Source organism: Antedon bifida, chromosome 10 (genome assembly GCF_963402885.1).
Source record: "Antedon bifida chromosome 10, ecAntBifi1.1, whole genome shotgun sequence".
NCBI classification, from domain to species: Eukaryota; Metazoa; Echinodermata; class Crinoidea; order Comatulida; family Antedonidae; genus Antedon; species Antedon bifida.
The window spans coordinates 1,387,405-1,400,969 of NC_136235.1; the positions used below are offsets into that span (position 1 = coordinate 1,387,405).

The 13,565-nt window shown below is 35.9% G+C and overlaps 1 protein-coding gene across 13 annotated transcripts; it reads left to right on the forward strand.

Annotated features, from left to right (window-relative positions):
* Positions 1–41: 41 nt before the first annotated feature.
* On the forward strand, positions 42–11,527 carry LOC144854414 (uncharacterized). 13 transcript variants are annotated; one of them, XM_078712359.1, is made up of 25 exons: positions 42–157; positions 674–770; positions 1,248–1,553; positions 1,906–1,977; positions 2,280–2,328; positions 2,656–2,721; positions 3,222–3,335; positions 3,817–5,462; positions 5,628–5,759; positions 5,902–5,994; positions 6,098–6,190; positions 6,294–6,377; positions 6,482–6,568; positions 6,662–6,748; positions 6,855–6,962; positions 7,071–7,154; positions 7,265–7,354; positions 7,465–7,554; positions 7,666–7,758; positions 7,934–8,119; positions 8,356–8,424; positions 9,067–9,166; positions 9,468–9,649; positions 10,005–10,165; positions 10,540–11,527. In XM_078712359.1, exons 2-25 carry the CDS (start codon positions 687–689, stop codon positions 10,598–10,600), a joined length of 4,137 nt encoding a protein of 1,378 aa, XP_078568485.1. In that variant the 5' UTR covers positions 42–157; positions 674–686; the 3' UTR covers positions 10,601–11,527. The 13 variants fall into 13 exon arrangements, with proteins under 13 accessions (XP_078568485.1, XP_078568486.1, XP_078568488.1 ...); XM_078712360.1 differs by having other exon boundaries at positions 7,071–7,131; positions 7,329–7,354; XM_078712362.1 differs by having other exon boundaries at positions 6,855–6,897; positions 7,111–7,154.
* The last annotated feature ends 2,038 nt before the right edge of the window (positions 11,528–13,565 follow it).

The window sequence follows — 13,565 nt, forward strand, 5'->3', positions numbered from 1 at the left end:
TTGTACCTTTCTACCAAAAAATTAAGTCTACGCGCGAGTGACTAATCAAACATGTAGCATGTGTGGACTTGTTGTTTTTCAGCCGTGCTGGGGATGTATGGGATGTACTTGTCATTTTATTATTAATTAACCACTACTCTAGGCCTGTCGGTATACCGTAAGTTCAACATTTTTAGTAGGCATAGGCCTACACTAGCTTGCTGAGTGGGCCTCCTACATTTTATGATATTAATTATTATTGACTATGCTAGGCCTCCTACCTACTAGTTAGGGGCTAGTTAGTAGTAGGCCGGCCCTAGCCAGGCCTACTAGCCTAGTACTAAAGTAGGCTAGCCTACTAGGCCTACCACCATCTGGCTAGCGGGTGGGGTAAGCCTAGGCCTCGGCCCCTACCTAGTAGGTCCTAGTCTTGAAAGACAGGGTCTACCTAGGCTTAACCTAGGCAGGATCCAGTCAAGTCACGCCATATCGCAAAGAAGTCGCCCTATCACAAGTCGCCCCACCATCCTATCACAAAACCAAATAATTGATCGAATATAGGCCTATTAAATATTACGTAGGCCTAAGTCATATGTCCTTATTTTTAATGACATGGATGGAATATGAATTCCATCATTCATATTAATTATATATGTTGTATAAATATGGATGGCTAATAATGGTTATTTTTCAGATATGCAATCGGAATGGATTTTGACTTGACACAAGCAATTCCCCTGTCTGATGTTGAAAGTGACGGCACTGATGATCTTGAAGAAAGTAAACATCCAGTGAGTTTAAGCCCACGTGTAACCATGCCTATGTGTAGCCATGTCTGTAGCCATGCCTACGCGTGTAGCCATGCCTATGTGTAGCCATGTCTGTAGCCATGCCTACGTGTAGCCATGTCTGTAGCCATCCCTATTCTACTACATTCACCATCTCACTCACACATTCTCCTTGCTGTTACAATCCTGGCTAATTTTATTAGTTACTTAGTTAATTACTAGTATATAATACTGTACTATTAATATGTGTAATCATGAATTAACTCAGTATTGTATCACATTTAAATTTCAAGTTCTAAGTGACATTTTACATTTATACTGTACATATAAGGGACAAATTTGGTGGGTGTGTCACATAATTGTTTCCTACACATTTCTTAAAAACATCTATTATGTTTCAAATTAAATATATGTACTATTTCTTGGTAATCCAGACATGTGGATTCTCATGTCATTTACACTGTATCTTGTATTTTGCAGGTGGCATTTATTAAAGCTCTGAAGCAAAACGGCATTCCAGAAACATCATACCCAATTTATAACGGTGTAAATTTGATTGGAAGAGGTGAGACAGCAAACGTTTGTATCCCACTCAAGGCATTGTCTAAAGAGCATGCGTGTATTGAGGCTGATGGTGACAGTATAATGATATATGACAAAGCAAGTCGCAATAAAACAAGGAGAGGAAAGAAGTTTCTGAAACCTAATGTTCGATATGAATTAAAAGATAAGGACCAGTTAACATTTGGAGATGTCAAGTGTGAATTCCTCATAAACAACCAAAAGGTATTTGACATTCAGAAAACTCATGACCAAAGCCAAACACTGATCTTATAAAACGACCAGGTACAGTACAGGCAACAAGTTAGGGAGTCATGAGATCTGGAAACATCTGTATCAACTACCTAACTACTTAAAAAAAGTATCACTGGTTTTTATAGCAGTCACTGCAATTAACAGTGTTTATCATCATGATTTCTGTTGCACATTTCTAATTTATGTATATTTTTCCAAATGTTATATCTAAAAATCATGCTTGTACCTGAGCTTTAATATCAACTCATTTTTGGATGACACCTACCCCCACAACATATTGATTTACTTGTGTAGAATTGACTTTGATTTTATTTCTCTGTAGGATGGTGCTATTGAATCGGATTCAGACTCAGAACACTCTGAATGTCTTCTTCAGAACGCTAACTTAATACTAGTGAGAAATTCTTAAATATTACAATAAATGCATATCTATTATAAAAAAAACCCACTTTTCAAATACAGAACAACATGACCTTTGGCACAACAACTCATTTTAAATGTATATAAGGGAGAGGTTTGTCGTCAAATTTCAGCTACGACACAATAACTGATTTGGATCTCAGTTTTTGAAACATTTTTTAAACATTACACATTTCAACAATCTTGACTGCTTTTAGCCGAGTAATTTTTGGTAAAATTCTCAAAATCAACATTTACAAGCATGTAACTTATACTTATGAAAATTTAAATTTTTAGAATACTGGCCAACAATCGGATGTTGATGGCTCTGCCTCTAAAAAGAAAGGTTTGTACATTTATATTACCAACAAATTAGTCTCAACCCTAACGATTAAAGCTCTGTCTACACTATCAAACTTTATATGACAAAAAAATGTGATTTGCCCATAATATATGGACATGATAATGTCATATCACTACCATATTTAAGCATATCACTACCTTATTTGAGCAAATCACACTTTTTTTGTCAAACTAGTTTGATAGTGTAGACAAAGTTCAGGGTCAGTTGCAAGAGTATTTAGTGCATGTGTCTTCAGTGCAAGTGTACTCAGTTTGTCGTAAAATTTAATTGACTACATTGTTTCATCATCCTCGCTTTTTCTAAATTTAGTTACAGCTACGCTCGTTGAAGCTTCTGGTTCCGATACAGATGACGAAGCAGCCATGCCAATATTGGGTAAACATTTAGTTTTTAATAAAGTTTAGTTTCTGTTTAGTTTTATTTCACACAACATATTATATATACATTTGTAATGTAATAATACATTTGATTGTGTGTGGAGATAATATGGTGATGACTGAAATAAAAAGTATACGAATATAAGTTTATCTCTAAACATAAATTAAAGAATGTGTTATTCTGAGTATTTCGTGCCTAGCTTACCTTGATAAACCGTCAATGGCTCTTTCTCCTCAAAGAGCGAGATATAACTCGAAAAGTAGAAATTTTCATTAAACACCCCACTCGACAATGAACTATGCCCTCAGGTGGGAGCCTCCCCACAAACCACATCATTTCTTTTCGAGACATGAGAGAGTAAACATGTCTTCAAGAGAGCTTGTACAGTGGTTTGCTGTTGCTTTACTTTTTCTTGGTTACTATACTAGAGATTCATTGAACTTTGACATGGCAATAAAATGTGTATTCAGTAGTATTAAAGCTATGTTTGTGTTTAGACAACAGCAAGTGTGTTCCTGACAGCCAGCCGACATTCAATATCAGCTCTATTCACAATTCACCATTTTGCTCATTACATTTGAGTAAAATCGATGAAACAATAAATTCAGAAGGTACGTTGATTTGAACTCATTCTGTACAATAAGTACAAGCCAAATGAAAACTGAACTCTAATTGGATCATCCTTAATCTAGGGTTTATTGTATTTATGTTTATAGATTTATAAAACAACCATCGTATTACAAATACTGTATATTAAGATTCGTCTTGGCAACTTTATTTAACTTTAGGTTTAACTTTTATTTTTATTCAACCTTATAAATAGAGGGTGACCCTAAACAGCGTATGCTGACAATCAAGGGGCCCTCTTGATGAGTTATGCTAACTGATTGTGTGTGACAGTGGCTCATAGTATACTAGTACACCGGTGGTAACCCCCTACTCATCTCGAAAATGTACTAGTTTGGTTCTTTAAAGTGTACATGGGCTAGAAGTGTAGACTGGACCTACGGTTTATAGTCCTTATCCGAGAAGATGATGTTATGGCTACGTATTATAAGAATTAAAAGAAATGAAATGTTTTTCTTTTCCCAGCTGATGATACAGAAACACAGATGTTTGATGATCACAATAAAAATGAGGCCTGTATCAATGAGGCTAAAACTTTAAAATACAGTGATACTGGAACTGACGATACTGAAAATGTTGAGCCTAGCCAAACTTACACAATAACTGAAGCAGGCACTCAAAAAGAAACAGATAAAGACATAGCTACTGTACCAGATGAAGCAGCCACTCAACGGTATGGTGATGTTGAAGAGACTGATGAAGAGGTGGACTTGGCAGGCCTAGCTACAGCACCCACCCAGGCTTATGCGGCTGAAGCAGCCACTCAGAGGTATGGTGATGTTGAAGAGACTGATGAAGAGGTGGACTCGGCAGGCCTAGCTACAGCAGCCACCCAGGCTTATGCGGCTGAAGCAGCCACTCAGAGGTATGGTGATGTTGAAGAGACTGATGAAGAGGGAGACGTGGAAGGCCTAGCTACAGCAGCCACCCAGGCGTATGCGGCTGAAGCAGCCACTCAGAGGTATGGTGATGTTGAAGAGACTGATGAAGAGGGAGACGTGGAAGGCCTAGCTACAGCACCCACCCAGGCTTATGCGGCTGAAGCAGCCACTCAGAGGTATGGTGATGTTGAAGAGACTGATGAAGAGGTGGACTTGGCAGGCCTAGCTACAGCACCCACCCAGGCTTATGCAGATGAAGCAGCCACTCAGAGGTATGGTGATGTTGAAGAGACTGATGAAGAGGGAGATGTGGAAGGCCTAGCTACAGCACCCACCCAGGCTTATGCAGATGAAGCAGCCACTCAGAGGTATGCGGATGAAACTGATGAAAAAGCAGACAGAGAAGATAATCCCACCTTGGCTTATGACACAACTCAGGAAGAAAATGATGTTGCTCCGACACTGGCTTATGACACAACTCAAGAAGAAAATGATGTTGCTCCGACACTGGCTTATGACACAACTCAAGAAGAAAATGATGTTGCTCCGACACTGGCTTATGACACAACTCAAGAAGAAAATGATGTTGCTCCGACACTGGCTTATGACACAACTCAAGAAGATTATGATGTTGCTCCGACCTTTGCTCATGATGATGATGATGCTGCAAGTTATGGCGATAAAATACCAGTGCCGGAAACACAAGGTTTTTGTAAAGATGATGAAGTGGTAGAAACACAGGTTTTTGGAAAAGATGATGAAGTGGCGGAAACACAGGTTTTTGGTAAAGATGATGAAGTGGCAGAAACACAGGTTTTTGGTAAAGATGACAAAATGGCGGAAATACATGTTTTTGGTAAAGATGATGAAGTGGCAGAAACACAGGTTTTTGGTAAAGATGATGAAGTGGCAGAAACACAGGTTTTTGGTAAAGATGATGAAGTGGCGGCAACGCAGGTTTTTGGTAAAGATAATGAAGTGGCAGAAACACATGTTTTTGGTAAAGATGATGAAGTGGCGGCAACACAGGTTTTTGGTAAAGATGATGAAGTGGCAGAAACACATGTTTTTGGTAAAGATGATGAAGTGGCAGAAACACAGGTTTTTGGTAAAGATGATGAAGTGGCAGAAACACAGGTTTTTGGTAAAGATGATGAAGTGGCAGAAACACAGGTTTTTAGTAAAGATGAAAGCACTAATAGTACAGAAGTCATTGCAACTGGAGAGACGGTATGTACTAGTATTATACTAAATCCTTAAGACAATTCTGAAGATAGATATAGATTCTATACTAGCTCTCGTTTAGTTTACAGTCTCTATTTCTGTTAACATACACAGTTAATTATAGTTGTTGTTACTGTCTACTTTACCAATTATTTAATGATACAATTTCAGCAAGTTCCTGACAGCCAAGAAACTACTTTGGAAGCAGAGATGGAATCTCTACTTTTTAAAATTCCTGGTAAATCATCACTAGCAAGTCCACACAAGAAGGACGACCAACATAGAAAGAGTGTAGCATTTGCTGTAAGCCGCCATATTGTATCAATTACTATCTATTTATTTTAAGAATATTTTAGATTGGTCCATCTATCCAAAGCTGATCATTATTTTTGAGTCAATATCTTATTGTTATAATTTTTCATTGCTTGTTTGCTTTATTTTCCAGGTTCCTCAAAAGTCCTCTGTCAGGAGGAAATCCAAAAGAAAAGTACAGATTGAAGAGGAGGAATGTGGAACAACAGAAAACAAACAAATAACGGTACTTTTTTTTCTCTTTACTAATTGTTTTGAATGTTAGTGAATACAAAATAAAAAATATTTCAATATTTTGTGTGTATAATATTTTCATTTATCTTTTTCAGGTTCCAGCAAAGTCCTCTGCCAAGAGTAAAAAACAAAAAGTTGCACAGATTGCAGAAGAACAAAGTGAAACAACAGAAAACAAACAAGTAATGGTACTTACTTTGTTTGTTTAACTTAAACATGATACTTTCTGTTTAAGACTTGACATCTTATTCTGAATAATGGTATTTCATGTGTTTTTTTAATATTTTCCAGGTTCCTCCAAAGTCCTCTGCCAGGAAATCCAAAAGAAACGCACAGATTGCAGAAGAACAAAGTGAAACAACAGAAAACAAACAAGTAATGATACTTTGTTTGTTTAATTTAAACATGATACTTTGTGTTCAAGACTCGACATCTTATTCTGAATAATAGTATTTCATGTGTTTTTTTATATTTTCCAGGTTCCTCCAAAGTCCTCTGCCAGAAAATCCAAAAGAGAAGTTCCACAGATTGCAGAAGAACAAAGTGAAACAACAGAAAACAAACAAGTAATGATACTTACTTTGTTTGTTTAACTTAAACATGATACTTTGTGTTATTCTGAATAATGGTATTTCATGTGTTTTTTTATATTTTCCCAGGTTCCTCCAAGGTCCTCTGCCAGGAAGTCAAAACGAAAAACACAGATTGAAGAAGAAGAAGAAAGTGAAACAACAGAAAACAAACAAGTAATGATACTTACTTTGTTTTTAACTTAAATATGATACTTTGTGTTCAAGACTCAACATCTTATTCTGAATAATGGTATTTAATGTGTTTTTTTATATTTTCCAGGTTCCTCCAAGGTCCTCTGCTAGGAAATCCAAAAGAAAAGTTCCACAGATTGAAGAAGAAGAAGAAGAAGAAGAAGAAGAACAAAGTAAAACACCAGAAAACAAACAAGTAAAGATACTTACTTTGTTTGTTTAACTTAAACATGATACTTTCTGTTTAAGACTCGACATCTTATTCTGAATAATAGTATTTCATGTGTTTTTTTATATTTCCCAGGTTCCTCCAAGGTCCTCTGCCAGGAAGTCAAAACGAAAAGCACAGATTGAAGAAGAAGAAAGTGAAACAACAGAAAACAAACAAGTAATGATACTTACTTTGTTTGTTTAACTTAAACATGATACTTTGTGATCAAGACTCGACATCTTATTCTGAATAATGGTATTTCATGTGTTTTTTTTATATTTTTCCAGGTTCCTCCAAAGTCCTCTGCCAGGAAGTCAAAACGAAAAGCACAGATTGAAGAAGAAGAAGAAGAAAGTGAAACACCAGAAAACAAACAGGTAATGATACTTACTTTGTTTGTTTAACTTAAACATGATACTTTGTGTTCAAGACTCAACATCTTATTCTGGATAATGGTATTTCATGTGTTTTTTCAATATTTTCCCAGGTTCCTCCAAGGTCCTCTGCCAGGAAGTCAAAACGAAAAGCACAGATTGAAGAAGAAGAAGAAGAAAGTGAAACAACAGAAAACAAACAAGTAACGATACTTACTTTGTTTGTTTAACTTAAACATGATACTTTGTGTTTGAGACTCAACATCTTTTTCTGAATAATGGTATTTCATGTGTTTTTTTTTATATTTTCCCAGGTTCCTCCAAGGTCCTCTTCCAGGAAGTCAAAACGAAAAGCACAGATTGAAGAAGAAGAAGAAAGTGAAACAACAGAAAATAAACAAATAACGGTATTTACTTTTTTGTATATATAGAGTTTTGTATACAGAGTTTGAAAAAAAAGTACAGTTCACTGAAAATGACCAAGAGAATGTTGAAGCTAAATTATCATACTTTTTTTGTTATTAATGATTACATGTACATATTGTTGATATTAATACAGGTTTCTTTTTTTATATTTTAAAGACCCCAAAGAAATCTAGAAGTACAGTACCTGATGAGATGCCCTACACTCCATCATTACGCCACAACAGAATCAGCGTTTGTCCGCCTGCTGAGATGCCCTACTCTCCATCATCACGCCGCAACAGAACCAGTGTTTGTCCACCAAAGATCATGTTTACAGGTGTGGTTGATGAGGCCTGGGAAAAAGTAAATTGCTATTCATTTCTTAGTTTTCTTTTTCAGCTTTGTTGGTTTTACCGGATAAGAAACACTGTACATGTATAGAGTAATCTACATTTGTACTTCATCTATACTATGATGCCCAGTTATCAAAAAGTAGTAACAATGCATATATTGTTCTCCTATTGTACCCTGCTTCATTTTAGCAACTATTTGTTTATTTATACCAACATTTTAAAATGAGTATGACATTTGTTTTTTAGATTGTAAAGGATTTAGGTGGTATTAGTGCCACCTCAATTGAAGACTGTACACACCTCATTACAGACAAGGTAATTAATAAAGTATAAACTTGCATTTATAATTAATTAACAAGTTAATTATAAAAATTGATTTGGTAAAAACTGATTTAAAAAAAACCATTTTAACTGGAAACATGATGCAAATTCTGCTTATCAGTTAACAGTTTGTATGTGTTGAACCTTATTGTAAAGCTCTGTCTACACTATCACTATCACCATATATGGACATGATGATGTCATATCACTACCATATTTGGGCACATCACTACCATAATTGGGCACATAACAACTAGTTTGATGGTGTAGATAGAGCTTTAGATGTGTATTATTAACTGTGATGTGCCTATATCTGGACACAATGATGTCATATCACTACCATATTTGGGTATGTCACTACCATATTTGGGTATGTCACTACCATATTTGGGTATGTCACTACCATATTTGGGCAGTTTGATAGTGTAGACACAGCTTAATACAGCATTAAGAATACACACATTATAGAATGAAAACATACAGCCTGGTCAATCCGGTTGTTATCATACTGAATCATTACATTGACAGTAACATGGTCTGTGGGCTTTCTAGCACAATTCTCGTAGTCTGTATATCTGATATTGACATTTTTAAAATGTTGGTGTAATTTTTAAATATTATTTTGAATATCTCTAGATGCGTCGTACTGTTAAGTTTTTGTGTGGCCTTGCCAAGGGTGCGTACATCCTTGATCCAAACTGGCTTGAGGAGTCGAAACGAATGAAAATCTTTGTCAGTAAGTACCTATATATTTTTGTATTTCAACAATAATGATTGGCTTGGTGGTTATGATGCTTGGCTATCAATTCAAGGGTCCTGGGTTCAACTCCTGTCAGTGTCAGGATTTTTTCTAATGACAAATTACAACTCCACTCCTAAAGACTTGTAATAAGTCTTTGTTTATGTAGAGCATCTTGTGTGTTTGTTTGTCTTGCAACGGGATTGCCACCTTTAAGAAGGATAGTGAATGAATTATGGTTTTCCTTGGCAATTTGCCAAAATATACTAAAAAAAAAAATGATCATAATTAAATTTAGACCCTGACAGTTTCATAGTAAAAGATGATACATCTGAAAAAAGATACGGTTTTACCTTGAAAGAATCCATGAAAAAGGCATTAAATAAAAGGCTGTTTGATGAGTTGAAGATCTACGTAACGCCAAACGTTAAACCTGACAAGATGCAGATGAAGGACATCATTAAATGTGCTGGTGGCCAGGTACGATTACGATCTTATTACCTTATCATTAAAGCAAGTGTAGTATTCATATGGGAGTTTTACCGTTGAGTATGTAGTTTTTCTGTTGAGTACTTATTCAACAGTTCAGCGTCGGAATTGTTCTTAACGAAAAAGCTTGCGTTGTCAATGCTTTCTAATCGAATGACTTTCTCCTGAGCACAATCTGTTTAAAATTTACCATTTGGATATAAAAAAGATAAAATATTCAACGAAACTTTGAAAGTTCCCTATCGAATACGACAAATATAGTTATTTATTTGGCAATTGCATGGATCTTGCCCCAAAAACAGTAACTCCTATTTGTCGGTTGACATCCTTTGCCATTTTCATAAAGTTTGCATCAAGAATGCCAGCGAAATATGATGAAAAAGTAGTTGTTGTAGCCTGCGAGGAAGACGAAACAAAGTGCAGTAGCGCCCTCAAGGCTGGAATTCCTGTCGTTGAGGCAGAATTCATACTCACTGGCGTTTTACGGCAGGAAGTTGACATTGAACAGTATCCTTTTATATTATTTGAAACCGATTTCTTTAGATTTGTCTACACTATCAAACTTCATGTGACAAAAAAATGTGATGTGCCCATATATGGACATGATGACGTCATATCACTACCATATTTGGGCACATCACTAGTTTGATAGTGTAGAAAGAGCTTTAAGTTTATAGTTTATAATAATAAGACTTATACAGCGCACATATCCACAAAAGTGCTCAAGGCGCTTGTGAAAACCATGAAACATATTAACCTTAAACCTAAATACTACTGATAATAATAAATAATACAAAAATGATATAAAAATAAAAACAATTAGTGTAAATATCTAGCGATTAAGTGTAAATGAGTTGAACCTTCTTTAACTTATCAATCAGATATCGCTTATTTACAAGTACTTCACATCATAAGCCAACGACTAGTAAGAAAAGGAAATAGTTAAGATAAGATATTAAAAGAACCAATGCACAAAACACTGATGAAACATACAGTATTTGTATAGAAATGTATAGAAAGGTGTAAGATATATGTATAATATATGTGCCTGTGGTGTTTATATATATATATACTGTACCATGAAAGCCCCAGTGGTCTAATGGTTAGGACATTTGCATATCAAGCCGAAGGTTCCGGGTTCGAATCTCGTTTGGGGCAACTTTTTCTCATTCTCACAGATTTCCTCATCTTATCTTATTAATTAATTAAATTTCAGTATATCACCGGGCGGTTTAGAATTAATGTTCTGTACCTAATATGTTTATATATATATATATATAAATATGAGTTTTTAAAACTAATAGAAAATGCTAGAACACTTTCTATACTGGCTGTTTTAAAAGTAAAGTAACGTCTCTAGAAGGAATCTTTGTAAAACGTTTGTACCTCTAGCAGAAGAACTCGATGAAAATATGGAAAAATATGATCAAAATTGAAAGAGGGGTTTGAATACAGTTGGACAAGTTAGTGAAAACGGAGCGAATCCAGGATTTTTAAACACTAACATTATACTGTAATGTGAAATTCTGTCAAAAAGTTGTTCATAATTTCATTTTTGCTGTCAACTGGGGCCTGGAGCATGCCCCCAAATGCTCCCCTATAGATTCCCTAGATCTTCCCCTGCTGAAATTAAGTTGGTTTGCAAAGAACATTATAAAGCTGCTTTTTCAAATTATTTGCAACTGGTTGTATGGTAGGCAGTCCTTTATAACAAGTCAGACCGCTAATGACAATCATACCTATTGTTTTAGATTTTTATAGTATTTAAAATCCATCTAACAATGTGCATTACACGACGGCAACATTATTACCTTTTAAACTGATTCACAATGTTTTGTAAAGTGATTTTATATTAAATATAAATATACAATAACGTTTATTACTTGTCTTGTTACAATATTTTTATGTTTTTTCCAACCTTGACTCTGTTCATGGAACCCAACTCAACCGAGACCATTGTTGTCATTTTAATTGTCCTTTATTTACTTCATTTTAAAGAGGGACTTTTATGTGATAGATCGATTTATTTAACAATTGGTGATAAGTCACTTTGTCAATAGATCCGGGTTATCAGTATGTCAACGAAATCGTCTGAGACTATATCCATTTTGTCTGGTGGTATGTGCTAAAATGCGAAACGTTTGAACCTTATAAAGCATACATTATTTTTACACCGTTTCGTTTAAATAGGCCTAGTCGAAGTTGTATTGGTTTTGACGAATACGTTGATTGTAATTTAAAAATCTTTAGTCAGAATTTTGTTTACTTTAAACAACGATTCGTTTAAGATCGGGTTTTTTTAGATCAGCCAAAGAAATTTACGTATCAAAAATACTTTTATTTTTGTCGATAGAACATAATAGGATTTGTTTTTCTTGTGTTGTACAACACACAAATATGCATTCTAAAAACTATCTTTCAAATTGAACCGTAATAATTTCACCGTATCGACTTTTAGTCAATGCTGTATGTAAACACTCAGCAATTAATCTTTGTATACTTTAACATATTACCATCACAATAGAATGGAACCTGAATGATGGATACGGTATACAGATAGCTTGACAATTGAAAGCATGTAGCGAACAAAAGAACTACCTAGTGTGGGGGATGTGCACTGGACCATTTTCAAACCACATCATCGAAATAGTCTAGTCTGTGAATTAACGTATCTGTGGATCTTGGAATAAGTTGAGAAACATGCCATTTAGTAGTAATATAGTTGATTGTTACCATGGATGGTTTGGAAGATCTGGAGTCTTTACCAGCTGGGGTTAACCAGACTCGAAAAGCATCCAATTTTGAACATCCGAAAGTAAGGAAGAAGAAGGTTTCGTTTGATTTGGATATCCAAGTTCGGACAATACCTAATAGAATACCCGTTTATGAACGTCAACCGGCCGTGTATGTGACGAGAACCGGCCACCATCCGCTAGCGTTCGTGCCAAGACCGCTGCAGTTCCACAGTAAACACAGACAATTCTTAGGAAATGCTACGTCGAAACATATCGTAGGCTTATTTACGAATAGTTCGTTCTCTACGCCAGTGTTCCAATCTGGCACTGGAGCTAGAGGTGATTTTATTCGGCCACAGAACAAATCCATGCCGCAATATTTTAACTATGCTGCAAAGAATATGTACTCGTTGTCCAGCTTACGACAGTCGGGGAAGATGAGTCGTGCTGCTGCTAATTTGAAACAGATTACTGCAGCTTTGGGAGACAAGATTGATGAAAATGCTGAAAAACAACATAAAGATGGCCGAGCTCGTCGGATACGCAGTGCGGATTCACTTCCAAAAGTTCCGACAACCCATACTAATGGCGATTCTAGTGCTGATGTGTCAAAAAGTCATGCAAGAAGCAGCACGAGGCTGTCTCATTCTGCTCCGACTTCACAGTACCAGCGACGGTCACCCAGTAGTCAAATGATGTCATCAAACACACAGAGGAATCCAACATCTGATGCAAAAGGAACATGTCATACAAAAGAACACAATCAATGCGTACTTAAGATGAGAACGATTAGTTTAAATGATTCAAATAATTTCAATCAACATGCTGAACTTGTTCCTAACCCTCCTAAGCCAAGACTGGATTATACACGTAAAGTATTTCGACAACAAACGAACCCACCTGTGTCATATCGTGTAAGTCGGTCTGTTTTAAAAGAACATGCCGAACAGTTGTCATCATCGCAAGGCGCGCCAATTGAAACGTACGTTATACCGGACACTGTATATAAGAATAATATTAACACTAAAAACAGATTACTTCTTAACCCCAATGAACGACCTGCCGTAGCCTGGGCTTCTTCACCTGATATTCAGGTGCAAGAACCTGTTTTAGATGTAACGGTGTTGCATTCGAGTCCTGTTGGACCTTCTGGCGTAAACTATCTACACATG

Coding starts and splice junctions, on each gene's coding strand:
- LOC144854414 (XM_078712359.1), top strand. CDS start 687: ATGGATTTTGACTTGACACAAGCAATTCCCCTGTCTGATGTTGAAAGT. Junction 6,569..6,661: donor AAACAACAGAAAACAAACAA/GTAATGATACTT, acceptor ATATTTTCCCAG/GTTCCTCCAAGGTCCTCTGC. Junction 6,963..7,070: donor AAACACCAGAAAACAAACAA/GTAAAGATACTT, acceptor TATATTTCCCAG/GTTCCTCCAAGGTCCTCTGC.